General features: G+C 47.8%; 1 protein-coding gene across 1 annotated transcript in view; it reads left to right on the top strand.

Annotated features, from left to right (window-relative positions):
• GMDS (GDP-mannose 4,6-dehydratase) overlaps positions 1 to 17,307 on the top strand; it is a 1,865,819-nt gene that overhangs the window by 1,574,545 nt on the left and 273,967 nt on the right. Inside the window, exon 9 of the mRNA XM_078688023.1 lies at positions 15,844 to 15,940. Within this exon, the coding sequence (XP_078544149.1) occupies positions 15,844 to 15,940 (97 nt within the window). The remainder of the gene's footprint in view (positions 1 to 15,843; positions 15,941 to 17,307) is intronic.

Genomic DNA, 17,307 nt, shown 5'->3' on the forward strand with positions numbered 1-17,307 from the left:
TCTTTTACTGGGAGGGAGATTATGCCTTCACTGTAGTAAGTGTCCATGTACAGTATTTATTGCTTGTACAAACTCCAAGCCCGCATGACAGAACTCTTCAAGCTACTTTGCATAAATAAGCTTTTTCTGTAGCAAGTCCACGTTATGCTTTAACAAGATACTTCACCTGGAATATTCCAAAATGTATTTTATTTATTTTAATAAATAAAATCAACAAGGATAGTTCTAATATGTTGTCTATAATTACCATTGTAGCGGCAACCATGCTCACATTCTCGAATGCACATACACTCCAGAGCGCCAATCCTCACCATCATGCAGTGTTAGGACCTGGGGCCTACACACAACTCTGTGGCGGCGATAGGGGGAGAGTGCAGAAGGGTTTCCTGGGTCATGGGGAGGCTTCCTGCCGCCGGTCCCGTGAGTCGTGGGATCCTCAACAGGAACAGGAAGTGGTGTACGGGATTGGCGTGTAATTTTCACTCCCACACCTGTTTAGGGTGCCCTGGCAACCTCCTTGTTGGCGGAGGTCATTCCCTTGGTGGGAGCGGATCGGGCATGAGTCATCATCATTATTATTATTATGCATCTTATAGAGCGCACGGCTACCCCCGACTGGAGTGTCCCGGCGCTGAGCAGAGAAAAGGAGAATGTAGGTCAATATGGTGGAACCCGTTTCTCGTATGTCTTCATTTTTTAATGCGATTTCATAGATAGTGCAGACCAGTACCATTTATTGCTCTGTAAGTGAGAATGAGTGCCTTACATTCTGTGCGTTTTCTTACTGGAAGCCAGTGAAGGGTACGTAGATGTGGCGAGATGTGTGTTTTAAGGGAATGTTTTTAATAAGCCTTGCGGCTGCATTCTGTATTGTCTACAGCTTTCTGTACATATACATTAAATATAATGAGGTGGCCCAGTGACCCTCAGAACCTGGGTTCCAAGCTCATACAAAAACAATGGTTCTGTTGGGAGATGCAATTTCTTTTATAAACCTCATATGTAGGCATTGCTATCAATGTATTTTCACAGTATTATTTTAGAAATACTTTTTTCATTGGAAAAGGAAAAAGAAAAAGAAAGAGAACCACACACACCAATTTTTTAGATTTTCTCCAGATTCTTCTTATTTTTAGAAAATCTGACATCGATATATCATGGATAAACATTAAAATGGGTTGTCCTACACATAATTAACGTGAGTATATCTATAACAGATATGTGCTTGAGTGAAAAGTGACAAGTGCTGCTGTTTGTGAATTTATACAAAAGTACATAAAAGTAACAATATATCAGTCCAAAATTTCAAGACAATAGTTTCAACAGGTACATATATTCTCTCCTTTTATAATTGGTACTTAGGTATGGACTGATTTAATATCACAACGTCGACTGCTTGATCGTGAAGGAGAGAGACGTTCTCAGACCTGAGTCAAAGTGATCGTAATCGCGGCACTTAATCCGATTCGTCCATATTTCTCCACCGGCCGGTGGAGAAATTAAAAGCAATCATTGCTGAAGACACCACGATCGATTCCTCGGTCGCGGATCGTGTCGGCTGACACATCCCCACCGTCCTGCTCAAACTAAGATAGACGCAGGATATCTCCAAAATCAACAGGTTGTCCACCTGCCTTCTAGTCCTGAAGAAGACCCGCCTCGGTTGCGATAGAATCAGCACCATTCTTTAGGGTCGAAACGTCGACGTTATGATATTAAATCAGTCCATACCTAAGTTTCAATTATAAAAGGAGAGAATATATACCTGTTGAAACTATTGTCTTGAATTTTTGGACTGATATATTGTTACTTTTATGTACTTTTGTATAAATTCACAAACAACAGCACTTGTCACTTTTCACTCGAGCACATATCTGTTATAGATATACTCACGTTACTTATGTTTAGGACAACCCGTTTTAATGTTTATCCATGATATATCGATGTCAGATTTTCTAAAAATATGAAGAATCTGGAGAAAATCTAAACAATTGGTGTGTGTGGTTCTTTCTTTTTCTTTTTCCTTTTCCAATGAAAAAAGTATTTCTAAAATAATACTGTGAAAATACATTGATAGCATTTCCTACATATGAGGTTTATAAAAGAAATTGCATCTCCCAACAGAACCATTGTTTTTGTATACATTTTCTGTTCATATATGCTGGCAGGCCCAAATATAGACTATTAGCGTAGTCTAACCATTGGAGTGCGAGCAGCAGTATCTCGTCCTCTCGCACTAAGGAGCCACTACTCACCTCTACGAATCCTGGGCCCAATGGAGTAATATTTGTCTCAATCACTTTAGAACGTCACATCAGCACGACCGCACCTGATTATCCTCATTTATTAATCCCAGGCTCAATGGAGTCAAATTTGGCCTGACGAATGACCAGTGTAAAGCACCCCCAGCAGCAAGGCTGCTCAGCTCCAGATTTTGTATTAATTACTCACCAGTGATATTTTACCATTAACCCACCCTCTCCCCAACCCTCAGTGCCTCTTGTTCTTCATCAGTGATATTCTGCTGTGCCTCCCAGTACTTTCTCCAGGCACTGCATCAGCGCGGATTCAGCAGGGAGCCATCACCTTACAAGGAGTAGCATCAGGGTTCACCGTATACCCCCCCATAGTCTGGGTCACCCTCTCTAGCTCAGGATGGTTGGCGTTTGCTGCACAACGTGGTGCTTGTATGGGAAGTCCATTCTCTCTTTCTGGTGATCCGAAGCTGAACAGGGCCAGGAACGCGGGCCGGGACATAAGAGCTAAATCTTAAGTGCTGTGGTGAGGGGTGCTTCATGGCTGTGTTATTTAGTTGTGTTAATCTGTTTTCTTGAGCGTGTCGATATAACATTTCAGCCAGGAGTAGTTGAGTTGCAAAACTGAAAGGGCGTGATCCGGGGTTGGCACAGCTCTTAAAACGTGTCCTTGCTAAGCTGGGCGATGAGGGAGGGTCTAGTGACTCCGCTTCTGACTCGGAGCCAGTGCTGGGTTCCGCGATAGTAGGCCACTCACAGCGATCCAATGTCTCCCCATGCACCACCTTTTCTTCGGTGAAAAGTAAAATTTGCCAGGGTAGTCGGAGGTCGGCGTGGGTAGGACAAGTCCAGGAGCTGGGGAGCTGAATCGAAGAGGGACAATGAATGTGCGCAGAGGTCTAAGCAATGATCCTCTGGGGGCCGTCTGAGGAGATCGGCTGAAAACCGGGTCAGACTACCCTGACAAACTTAACTTTCTCCACAGGTCGCCTACCGTTCAACCCGTTGCTGGGCTAATCTACTTGACAGACTACAATTGCTTTTCGACACCGATCCTAGATCCCTGGGAGGGTGATCCAGCGCTCGCTCGCCTTACCGGACAGCCTAATGCGTCCGATTTCATTTTTACCCCTGATGGTCCCTCTGAGCCATTGGAGCCCCCCGGAATCCCTGCTCTCTAAGCGTAAATTTACCATCCTTTCTTTTCAATATCAGCACTATCCAAAAGGTAACCTGGTCCTGATTACACTAATTTGTGACGGGCCGAAACGCCGTTGACTCTCTGGGGCAACTTTTCGCGCTAAACCCTGGTTCACCAAAATGCTAAACCCTCTTTAAACCTTTGTAAATACCTACCTGTGAACTTCAAGTACCTTGTAAATACCTTGTAAGTACCTTGTAAATACTGTAAATACTTAGCACCATTAATCACTGTTCCACTTGTCACTTGCGCCGTCCAGCCTGTGTGTCACGAGCACTTATGTGCACACAGTTTTGTCGGGTTACTCCCACATTTACTGTCAACAGTGCTGATACTACTGTTTCCACTCTGCGGCCCTTGACCCTGCTCTCAGGCAGGTCGCTCCCCACACCACCGCAACAGCACCACCTGTTGTGACCGCCCCTCGCCCCCCACCTCGCTGCTGCTGCCTGACGCGAGTTCGAGCCTGCTCTGTGCATTTGTATTTTGTATTGTTTATGGCTGTTTTGTCATTTGCTATTGCTCTAAATCTTCTTTTTCTCCCTCCTGTTGTTTTCCGTGCCCTGCTTTGCCTTCTGTTTCCTCCGCTGTTCTTTCCCGCCACTGCGCCCCTGCGGCCTGCCCCCCTGCTTACCCATTCGCCGCCCCGCTCCCAGCTACTCCTCCCTCCCATCTCCCCTTATATGGAGGCTGCTGCGCGGCCGCGCAGCGGGTACGCTGCTGGCGCACCTAAGGCAAGCCTGTCCGTGCCTGGACCGCACCCAGCGCCAGAACCCCTGGCCCCCGCAAATGCCACGACGCCTGTCTCCGCTACGATGCCAGCACCCTCCTCGCACTCCACGCCGGACGATCACATACCTGCTTCCGGGCCGCCCCAAAGCGCACCCAAGGACCCTTCTCCTGCCGGAACTGCAGCTTCACCAGCCTCCAACCTGCCAACCCGGACAGGACGCAACCACCTCAGATACATAATCCTGAATACCCGCCCCGCTGCAAACACGCCGTTGAACTCTGGGACCTGCTCGACACATCCTCCCCGGACGTCGCCTTCCTGACAGAGATCTGGATGAACGACTCTTCAGCACCCGACATCGCCACAGCCATTCCAGACAGCTACAAGATCACCTGCAGAGAAGTTGCGGGCCATGGAGGGATGTTCTTTGGGGCCGAAAGGCGGGTGGGGGAGGGACATGGTGGGGGTAGTAAACACCAGAATATGGATGATTGGAGGTAAGTGAACAAATAAATAAATTAAACTAATGTTGTAGCGCGCCCTGCATCGCATGCGATGCAGGGCGCACGATTAAATTAGTTTTAATTATTTAATTGTTTACTTACCTCCAATCATCCATATTCCTGTGTTTACTACCCCCCACCCTGCCTCCCCTGCCCCACGGAACTCCCTCCACGGCCCTCAACTGCCGCAGAGACCGCACCAACGGAGTAGGAGGGGGTATCGCCATCCTCCACAAGTCCACCCTCAATGTCTCGACCAACTCCAACGACACTCTCAGCACCACCGAACACCTGCCATTCCAGATCCACACTGATCCCATCACCACCCTCAGAGGAACTCTAATCTACAGACCCCCCGGCCTCAGTTCAGCGACTCCATTGTTGACTTCGTCAGCACGCACGCCCTCGCCTCCACGGACTACATTCTCCTCAGAGACCTGAACTTCCACCTCGAGAACAACGACACCAACTCTACCACCCTGATGGACAACCTCGCTAACCTCGGACTCGGACAGCTTGTCACAATGCCCACCCACTCCGCCGGCCACACGCTTGACTCCATCTTCTCCGCAAGCTCCCACGTCTCCTTCAGCCACACCACCGAACTCCACTGGGCCGACCATCGCTGCATCCACTTCACCTTAAGGAAACCCACCACGCACCACCGCACCCAACAGATCCCCCACCGCAGCTGGAGCAAAATCATCGAAGACCAGCTAACCACCACCCTCACCCGAAGCCCACCCACAGACCTCACCGACCCCGACGCCAGCAACCTCAGGCACTGGATCGACGGCTGCGCCAACACATTCGCCCCGATCAAGAAACCCTCCAACAGACGCCTCAACAAGAGTGCCAGCTGGTTCTCCGCAGACCTCCAGTCCTCCAAACAAACCTGCTGAAGACTAGAGAAGAAATGGTGCCACGAACAGACACTGGAGAACCACGCCACCCACAAGAACCCCATGCGCCAACACCATCACCTTATCAGATCCGCCAAAAGGATCTCCTTCAAGGACCGCCTCGACAACAACGCATACAATAGCAAAGAACTCTTCAACATCGTGAAGGAACTCTCCAACCCCAGCTCCAACACCAACGACATCCCACCATCGCAAGACCTGTGCAACTCCCTGGCCTCCGTCTTCCATCACAAGATCGCAGACATCCACGACAGCTTCGACAACCAGACCACCACGACAGCCAACGAACCTCAAGCCCCATGACCACCACCCACAGCGACCCCCTGCTCACCTGGACTAACGTCAACAACGACGACGACACCATCAAAATCATGAACACCATCCACTCCGGCTCCCCGTCAGACCCGTGCCCACACCACATCTTCAACAAAGCCAGCGCCGCCATCGCACCCCATCTCCGCAAGGCCATCAACATCTCCTTTGAGACTGCGACCTTCCCGGAGAGCTGGAAACACGCAGAGATCAACGCGTTGCTCAAAAAACCCAAGGGCGCCCCGAGGAACCTCAAGAACTTCCGGCCCATCTCCCTGTTCCCGTTCCCTGCGAAGGTCATCGAGAAAACCGTCAACAGCTGACCCGCTACCTCAAAGAGAACAACATCCTGGACGCATCTCAGTCCGGGTTCCGCAGTAACTACAGCACCGAAAGGCCCTCATCGCCGCCACCGATGACATCAGGGCCCTGCTGCACAACGGCGAGACTGCGGCCCTCATCCTCCTGGACCTATCAGCCGCCTTTGACATAGTCTGCCACTACACCCTACGCACAGGCCTCCACGACGCAGGAATCCGAGACAAAGCACTGGACTGAACCACCTCCTTCCCCTCTGGCAGAACCCAGAGCGTCCACCTCCCCTTTACGATCTGAAGCCTCCAAGATCATCTGCGGCGTACCCCAAGGATCATCCCTTAGCCCGACATTGTTAAACATCTACATGGCCCAGCTCGCCCACGTCGCCAGCCTACACGGCCTCAACATCATCTCCTACGCCGATGACACAGCTGATTCTCTCCCTCACCAAGGACCCACCCACAGCCAAAACCAACCTCCACAAAGGAATGAAAGCCGTCGCCGAATAGATGAAGAACAGCCGGCTGAAGCTGAACTCGGAAAAGACGGAGGTCCTCATCCTTGGCACCACCCCCTCCGCCTGGGATGACACCTGGTGGCCGACCGCCCTGGGTGCAGCATCGACACCCTCCACACGCAACCTGGGGTTCATCCTCGACTCAGCACTCTCCATGACCAAGCAAGTCAACGCCATCTCTTCCTTCTGCTTCAACACCCTCCGCATGCTCCGCAAAATCTACAGGTGGATCCCCCCCGACACAAGAAGAACCGTCACCCAGGCCCTCGTCAGTAGCAGGCTGGACTACGGAAACACCCTCTACGCGGGAGCCCCGGCCAAACTGCTGAAACGACTACAACGCATACAGAATGCCTCTTCCCGCATGATCCACGACATCCCCCGACACAGCCACATCACACCCCACCTGACAGACCTGCACTGGCTGCCCATCAACCTAAGGATCACTTTAAAGCTCCTCACCCACGCACACAAGGCACTCCACGACACCGGACCAGCCTACCTCACCTTCTACACCCCAAACTGCCAGCTCCGCTCCACCGACCGTGCCCTAGCTACTGACCCCGCATCCGAAGAGCGACCTCTGGTGGCAGATCGTTCTCCTACCTCGCCTCAAGACCTGGAACACCCTCCCCATCGTCCTACAGCAAACCCAAGAACTACTAACCTTCAGGAGACTACTCAAGACCTGGCTATAAGAGCAGTAGCAGCACCCCCCACGCCTGGAGACCTTCACGGGTGAGTAGTGTGCTCAACAAATTTCTTAATTGATTGATTTACTTGCTCTAAATATATTGTGCCTCTGGCACTTCTTTGGAACTTTGAGTCCCCCTACTTGTGTCTTTTGCAACTTAAATGTGCATGCATATTTACTAGCCTATGATATAACACCTGTTGAGATATTGTTTTTTGCTACTTACCAGATCTAGTAGTGGCCTCCTTAGCAGATTGCATCTGGGGGGCCTATGAGAAATGTTTCAGGGCATACAGGTTCTTTTTAAGGGAGCATAACCTCTCCAATTTGTTTTCTGCTAGCGCCATTGTCTCTTCCTGAGGGCTTTGAGGGATCAGGACATGCCTGTTTCGTATGCCAGGGCACATTTGGCAGCAATCAGCTTTTTTGCCGCGCTGGAAGGTGTATGGGACATAAGCAGCTTTTTCTTGATAAGGAAGGCGCTCGCTGGTTGGGCGAGGTTGGGAAGTACCGTCACGGATGGTAGGAGACCACTCGATGCGCAGAAACTGGGTGCCATCCTAGAGAACTTCCATTGGATTTTCAGATCCCCGTACAAAATAGCATTATTTGCTGCTGCATTCACAGTCAAATTCTATGGGGCCTTCAGGGTAAGGCAAGTTGGTTGACACTCCAGAGCAGATTGATTAGAAGGGTTACAGTGGAGTGACACTCAAATTGATCGGGACAAATTGCTCTTAAGCTTAGGAGATCTAAGACTGATCTGGTGGGGAAAGGTACAATAGTGGAGCTCAGGGTGGCCCACGGTTCTTACATATTCACAATTGTCCGCATGTGAGCATGCATCTTTGTTCGGCCCAATGGTAATTATTCTGCACTCTTCATCCATTCGAATGGGGATTGCCTTTCATGTTATCAATTTTCAGCTGCATTGCGCAGTGCTCTCAGGGTCATTGGTGTTGACCCCTACAGGTTGCTCTTCACACTCCTTTAGGATAGAGGCAGTGACTTTTGAGACAGAGGCAGGCCTTTCACATTTTGTGGTCATCATCTTGTTGTAAGCGTTATATACATTCAGAGTTGCTGTAGGTGTTGCTAATTTTCCCTGCTAGGTATGTGTTACCTTCTATAGCTCATGCTGTTTCTCTGCTCTTATCTAGTAGTATGCGTTCCAAGGTGGTGTGGGTGATCTGCCACTCCTTTTTTTGCAGTGGGTGGCCTACCGGTTGCAGCAGCATTTTAAGCCAAAGCCAGGAGTATTGAAGGACGTATTCAGGTGGTGAGGAGTTGTGGGCTTTTTTTTCTTCCTGATTTCACAGTTTGCCAGTTGGTTGAGGAGGCGAAAGGTTGCAGGGGCTCCAATTCCTGGACCTAGTCATCATTCACATCGGTGGTAATGACTTGGTAAAATTAGGGCGCCAAACACTCAGGGGAGCTCTTTTCTGTGAGTTTGCTTGACTAGGTAGGGTCTTCCAGAAGCTGTCATTGCATGTTCTCACATGATACCGCCCTTCATCTGGGGCAGGGACATTACGCCTAGGGTTTAAAATTGCAAAATTGAGCCCTGGACCAGGGAATTAATGTAACATTCCCCAAAAATTGATTTGGGGCAGCCTCATGTTTCACAAGCATGGGGTGCATTTATCTGAAGCACAGACTGACCGATTTATTGACAACATATTGGCTTTTTCCCAAAACTTGTTTTTTGGTGATGAGTACGAAGAACCGGGTGGCTTGGCTTTTGTCACCCTTGTGGTGGAAAGGTTACCCCCAAGTTTGCTTTTCAACAGTGGCCGGGGAGTCCTCTATCTCATTCTTCTCAGAGCAGTTCTGACAGTGAAGATAGCATTCCGGATTTCATGAAAGGATGTTCACACCTGCTTGAGGCATGTGTGTACTGTGCATCAGTATTGGACATGGGGCTGTAGGTCCAGGTTAACTTTCTTGTAGTTCCTGAGACAACCTGGTGTCTGCAGACCCCAGAGAGTTCTAGAACTACTGTACCAGCTCACTGCTGCTATTTCTGCCAAAGTCCTGGAGAAGGCCATCAACCTCCAACTCACTGAACACCTCAAAAAAACAACCTGCTGAACCCCAAATCAGGTTTCAGAGACAATCACAGCACTGAGACAGCCCTGATCGCCGCAACAGACGACATCTGTACCCTGCTCCAACTTTCTGCAGCCTTCGACACAGTCTACCTCCACACATTCATTAATCGACTGCGCTACATCGAAATCACAGACCATGCTCTCTGATGGATGGCATCTTATCTCAAGAGGCGCACCCAGAGAACCCGTCTCCCTCCCTTCACCTCACAACCCAGGCTCCCCATCTGCGGCGTCTCTCAAGGCTCATCTCTCAGTCCAACCCTCTTCAACTTCTACATGACACCACTCGCACAAATGGCCAGAACTCGCAACATAAACATCATCTCCTAGGCTGACGATACCCAGCTCGTCCTCACGCTCTCCACAGACCTAACCTCGACGAAGATCAAGTTCAACAACTGTATGAAGAACGTCTCAGCCTGGATGAAGAACAAGTGCCTGAAGCTCAACATGGACAAAACTGAAGTTCTAATCTTGGGCAGACACATACCCTCTGGAATGGCTTCTGTTGGCCATTGGAACTTGAACCCACTCCGAAAACCGTGCCTGCAACCATTGCATCATCCTAGACTGTGAATTCCAGGGCCAGACTGGCCGTTCTGGGCATCAGCATTTCCCTGGGAGGCTGGAAGGGTGGGGGCCAGTTCTTTAGTGGTGGGGGCCGGTTTTGCAGCAGCTGCAATATCGGACCCCAGTAACAAAAGCAGCAAGAAAGTGTTTCCAGCCTCCCAAGGCCTGGCAGTGCTCCCCAGGGGCTGGTCTGAGAAAATTGCCAGGGCTGTTTTGGGTTCGCAGTCCGGCCCTGGTGAACTCGCCATGAAACGTCAGATCAATGTCGTCTCCTCAGCCTGCTTCTACACTGTGCACATGCTCTGCTTAGTTTTCAAGTGGTTCCCTTCTCCACATGCTCTGCAGAGTTTTCAAGTGGCTCCCCATCAGCACCTGGAAGACGGTAATGCAGGCCCTCATCACCAGCCGACTGGACTACGGCAACACACTCTATGCAGGCACCACCACAAGCTCATGAAAAGACTCCAGACAATCCAGAACACAGAAGCCAGACTAATCCTCAGGCTCCTGATCCATGCCTACAAAGTCCTCCATGACAAAAGACCTGCTTACTTCACTACCGCCTGAATTTCCACTGACCCCCATCCCCCCAGGAATCTCCGCTCTGCTCACCTCACCCTCGCACATATACCATGCATCCGACTCTTCACCCTCGCTGACCCACTTCAAGAAGGGACTCAAGACCTGGTTCTTCGACTGATACCTGCAGCACAGTACGTGGATACCCACTCGGTGACAAGCCACACTATATACGTATCGATTGATTAGTTGGTGTTGGAAGGGCGGGACCAGGGATGCAGACATTGCTACAGTTAGTGGGGACCGCCCCTCAACGTTGCTTATGGTTTGATCTGTGTGGTCCTTCTGGGATGAATGGTTGCCTCAACCTGAGTTTTGCCCATGGAGGTCCCAATTGTAAATATTGCCAAACTGTGTACTCATTTACTTAACTGTTACATATCTTAGAATTTTGACCTGTGATTATCTGCAATTGCTGTGTTTCGATATATGAATTACTGGCAATATATGATTCTGGATAATTCTTGTGTTTTTATTGTACTGTAATAAACATGACCTGGCTTTTCAAAAACAATTAGTTGACTTGCCATTGACTTGTTTGGATTTGAGGGTGTGCGGTCCTGACTGGGGTCTTCAAGTCTTTTCAGTTGTGTCCAGAAACATGTGTTTCCGGTCCAGGGAAGGCATGGCTTGGTAGTTCGGGCTGGACTGTTCCCATGAGGCACAGGGTCATACTGATTTGCATATGGCCATGTCTGAACTGGGGTGGCAGAGTGGGCTAAAGAACGGTGATGGATTAAACCCAGATCTGTTGACTGGGTGTGAGTGTCTGATTGGTTCAGATGCTCCGTCCATCACCACCCCCTTTTGTACCACTTTGTTCGCCATAAGTTGACAGGGTATGCTCAGACATGAGTCCCTTGCTCACTTTGCCACTGGATTCACGCAAGCCGGGCTGAAGACGGCTGTAATGCCAGAAACCGGTCCTCGGAAGCTTGTTTCCGGTCCAGGGAAGGCATGGCTTGGCAGTTCGGGCTGGACTGTTCCCATGAGGCACAGGGTCAGACTGATTTGCATATGGCCATGTCTGAACTGGGGTGGCAGAGTGGGCTAAAGAACGGTGATGGATTAAACCCAGATCTGTCGACTGGGTGTGAGTGTCTGATTGGTTCAGATGGGGCACAGGGTGAAGACTGATTTGCATATGGCTGGGTTCAAACTGGAATGGCATGGTGAGCAAAAAACGATGGATTTAGGCCCAAATCTCTGTACTGGGGTGAATGTATGACATTGTTCTGCATTCTGTCCATCAACTGTTGTTTTTGCATTTGTCACCCCAAGTGGGACGGGTATGCTCAGACGTGAGTCCTGTGCTCTCCATGCCACTGGAATCAAGCTATCCAGGCTGATGAGGGCTGAAAGCCCGAAACCGGTCCTTGGATGCTTGTTTCCAGTCCAGGGAGGACCTAGCTTGGCAGGTCGGGCTGGACTGTTCCCATGGGGCACAGGGACAAGACTTATTTGCATATGGCTGGGTTCAAACTGGAATGGCATGGTGAGCAAAAAAACGATGGATTTAGGCCCAGATCTCTGTACTGGGGTGAATGTATGACATTGTTCTGCATTCTGTCCATCAACTGTTGTTTTTGCCGGTGAAAGGAGAGCAAGAGTGGAGGGAGGCTGGGGTGGCAGAACTGTGATCCATTTCTAGATTGCCATGTAAGTTTTTGTAAAAGAATAACTTGCAGTCCTTGAAGCTTTAGTATCATTTAATGTAGAAGTAATTGACTGCAGGTGATGTTCCCTTTCCAGCCAGCTATCAACTGTTTGTACAAAGAACACACACTGCAGAGAATGCAAAGAACATTCTAATCAAGAACCACAGTACATCATACACATTAAAGGTACACAACCAAATGATAACACATCCTCTTCTCTTAATACATGGAAAACACATGGTGATGAAATGAGTAAAGAATAAAACAGAACAAAATCTAAAAATATATCATTTGCAAATATAATCCTTCAAGTACCTGGGTGGATAACTCATTCTGTAATGTCCTTGTCTTACACCACTTTCTAAACCTCTGCCCTGTACTCTTCCTCTCAAACTTCACAATCATCCATCCCCCATACTCACATCTTTACCTAAAGGATTTGAATCATTTCTCGCAACACCCTCGAACATAGCCACCCTGCGCTTATTCCACTTCTCACAATTCTCCAAAACAACATACATTTCATGCACATCCTTAACTCGGAATGGTCCACGAAACTTGACACCAGTTCCTTCAAACCTGCCACTTTGTCCTTGACAAGATCACATGGTTTCAAATTTCCCATTTGTGAAACAACAGGCTCACCACTTCCTTAAAAAAAAAAAAATTCATCTCAGCAGGACACATTTTAGTGTTGGCATTTTGTCCCCTCATCAAACTAAAGGGAATTTCTTTAGTGACACAATTTTCTGTGGTGCGGTACGCCCACACCAGCTCCTCAACCATTTTTTTTAACATTACCTCTACCTGCATAAGCCATCTGCACCAGACCTTTGATTAAGCGATTCGCCCTCTCAACAACACCATTTCCTTGTGGATTATATAACGAGGTGTGAGAATGTCATATACCGCAAGTCTCCAAAAATAGCTTTATTGCTCTAAATGTTAACTGTGTACCGTTGTAAGTTTAATGGGATAACCTTCCCCTCTGAATACTTTCTCCAACAATTCTATGGTCTTCCTGGTTATGATTTCACGTAAAAATTTAACCACCAACCATTTTGAATACACATCCACCATGACCAAAGCAAATGTATATTCTGAGACTTTAATCTCATAGGTCCAATACCAAGTTATAACATAAGTACACAGCAATATGCAGATAGGCTTCAATGGTGTACATGTGTGCAGATATAATTTAGATATTCCTCCTCACACATACACAATTTTCTGTACCTAGCAGAGATACTGCCCATAACCAGCATCATGCTGCTAAATGGTACTATCAAGGGACACTCAACTGAGAGCAGACTCGGACCACTTGAAAGGCAGGGAGAGGAGCAAGGGTGAGATCCCAAACCCTGTCCCATTTTCTGATGGAAGTGAAACTTTCAGTCCGAACAGAAGCTAGGCGATGGCACAAGACAGGCCATTCCCACCCTAATCCTGCTCCTGATGCTCTGTCTAGCTTCCTTTTTGGGTCATCAGTGTCTTGGTCTATTGGTTGCTACTTTTAGTACCAAATTCAGGGGCTGCATTCAGTCATGGAGTAGTGGAGACATCCCGCCCCCACCTAATGGAGCCCATGAGCAGAGGAAGCATGGCAAGTAAAAATTGGATCCATATTGCTCGTAATACTTGGTAAATTAGGCTACCATGGTGCAATGCCCCTAAAAAATTGTGGATTGTGGCATATTGGTGTTAAAACATACCATATGGTGAATGCAGCAATGGCATGACGGTGGCCACACCTGAAAAACTGTTGGAACTGCTACATTTATAGTAATTCTTGCAATATGTGGGTTCATCCATGCCATAATGGTGCTAACCCCTGACGAAGTCGAGAATCTGGCATATCTGTGCTAATTCGTACCATGTGAAGGGCATCCACGACATGATTGTGCCCATAGATGGTATTTTTGGCTCTAGGATAATTGTAATGTTTGATGCAAGGTGGGCTTCCATGACCATTGCCCACCCTCAGTATAATTTTTTTATTTTTTTTATTTGAAAGGTTTTATATAGCGCTGGCTAGACCCGGGGGTATCAGAGCGCTTTACATGAGTATCAGACCATAGTTACAGGTTACATCGTTACAAAGCTTATACACTTATTAGAGCATAGCTACATAGTTACATGTTCGGTCGAGACAAACAATAAGGGCATATGGGTAAGGGAAAAGTAGGCAAGGGAAATGATTCAGGGGGAGGAGGGAGGAGGTGGGGAAGTAGACAGCGAATGAAGGAGGGAAAGAGGAGGGGGAGAGTGAGAGACACAATATGAAAGCAGAGGGAGAGGGTGATTGAGGCACAAACCAGTAGATGAGTAAAAGCTGCGTCCAAAGTCCAGTAAGCAGTGATCCCAGGGGAAGTGATATCATTCCCCCAACTCAGATGCAAGAGGCTCCCTTTACACAGTGGACTTTCTCAGAGGGGTGTCTGAGACTCCAAAGCCTACCTACTGGATCCTTCCCCAAAAAGGGGAGAGGGAGTGCTTTGGCAAGGGGCGCCATATCATGCCTCAACTGTGAGTGGCTCCATTAGCGCTGTGGACTCTCTCAGAGGGATCACTGAGACTCCAGAGTAAAAGTATTTGGATCTTTCCCCCAACAAGTGGAGAAGGAGTGCTTAGTTAAAGGGCACAAGGGACAGGGGGCTAGGGGGCGTAGCAGGCATGAGGAGATTCCTGGCTTTTTGTGGCCATCTGTGGCATGGTGGAATCTGCCTGTGTGATGTTACTAGTCTTCGCTCAATATTTTAATAATTTTACGATTATTTGACCTTTTTTGATAAAGCGCTGTTTATACTGCCATGCAGTGGTCTGAGAGTGCCTTGCATGTTGGTATTTCTTGCCATATTGTGAACAGTCTTTGTTTGACAAGAACATTTGAACGTGTTTTTTTTTCTCTTTTGATTTGAACCTCTTTCTAATGAATTTTCCGGCAATTAACACAACAGCTCTCAAAATTGCTTGCATCCACATGTAAAAAAAAAATGAGTAAGAGTTTAAACTAGAAACGCCAGACTTGAGTGAAGACGCGCTCACAGATGAGTAAATGCATGATCGAGTCCCTTTGTAGGTTAGTAGCTGTAGGTAGAAATGTTGGAAGACAAGTATGTGCAGTTAATCTGTCAGGCTGTTTAAGGTGGAATGAACTTGTTAAGTAAGTGATATTGGTTTGAAGCATGCTGACTTCTGAGGTCATTAGCACCCCTTGTGGTCCCTCCGACCCCCTTGCCGTCCCTCCGACCCCCTTGCCGTCCCTCCGGCCCCCTCCCCCCGACCCCCTTGCCCCCTCCCCCCTTGCCCCCTCCCCGTTTATCTTTGTTCCTTCAGTTAATGAGTTCACACACTCACTCCCGTGGAGTGGATTGACACTGGGCCCAGACATCTGAAGTAGGTCAAATGGCTCTTAAAACCAGAGGGTCGGTGTAATTAAGGTCTCAGTAATTGTTTATCTTATTTACAGGTGGCAAGGGAAGGATGAGAACGAAGTAGGCCTGTGCAAGGAGACCGGCAAGATCCACGTAGCCGTTGACCACAAGTACTACAGGCCGACTGAAGTGGTAAGTGAAAGCCCTCGCTTCCGGCCTCGTGACCGGATAATCCAATCCGCGCGACGGTAAAACGTCGTGCGTGACCAGCTGCTGGCGGTGGGCGTCTAATTGAACCCAAGTCACCAAACGAAACGATGGACCGAAGGCTTAATTTACGCTGCAGCAAATGGGAAAGTTTACACAGGTCTTCGCAAAGGGGGGCTGTTGGCCACGTCATAAACACGTCAGTGGAAGGATGAGTCACAGCGTTAGGTGTAGGAAGGCCCCAGGGAGTATGGCATCATTCATGTAGTCAACACCAAGAGCGAGCTCACGCGTTTGGAAGTCCAGGCAGCCATTCTTTGGTAATCACTCAAATAAGCCAGGTATTATTTGAGGGTTATGCCTCATTAAATACATTATCTCTATAATGTTATTGTGACTCACATTCTTCCATTCGGATTGACCCTTTTTCGTTCAACAGAATATATATATATATATATATATATATATATATATATATATATATATATGTGTGTGTGTGTGTATATATATATATATATATGTATATATATATATGTATATATATATATATATATATATCGAGATGTTACTCATAGCATTGCGTGTTGACTGAATAAAGTGTCACATAATATGACCATGAAATGCTGGAGCTGCAAGAGATGGCTATGAAATGCCTTGAAACCATATTTTGGGCTCCAGCAGAAAAATAGCACTATACCATCGCATAAGTGTGTTTACTGGTTCACATGCTAAATAGTTTTTTTTGTGAGCTACTCTACACGGTATTGCACACCTGACATTGAAATGTTTTTGTCAAACAATTTTTCTTGTGTTTATTATATTCATATCGAAACAATTCGCTGCAGGTAAATAGACGATGCTTGTGTTCCTCCAATCCTGCACTTACAGCAATAATGCAAATTTGCAAAGCATAAAACATTATTATCAACGCCTGAGACACAATTTCAGTCTATAACTTTTAGGTTGGGATCTATAAGGGCTCAAATACATATAAGTTCCAGACACCTATATTGTAATTATCACCCCGCTTCTCGAGACCCCCACCTTCCTATCACAGCCCTTGAAACTCACACCATTGGCCCCATATCTTTGTAAATCTATGAGGGCACCCTGTCCTCTTACATATGCCTCTCTCGCCGCTGCCATGTATCCGTCCATTATTAAAGTCTACTCGTAGAAATTGGGAGTTAAGTCTTTCCCCCATGGTTTAGCAATGTCTCATCTGGCCATTGCCATGCAGATTTCACACAGTAGTTTAATATATTCAGGGCCACTGGAATTATATGGTTCTGCAGCGATTTTCGCATAATTATGGATTTACAGCATTTATCACATAATTTACCATCTGCTAC

Source organism: Lissotriton helveticus, chromosome 4_1, assembly GCF_964261635.1.
Source record: "Lissotriton helveticus chromosome 4_1, aLisHel1.1, whole genome shotgun sequence".
Lineage (NCBI taxonomy): Eukaryota > Metazoa > Chordata > Amphibia > Caudata > Salamandridae > Lissotriton > Lissotriton helveticus.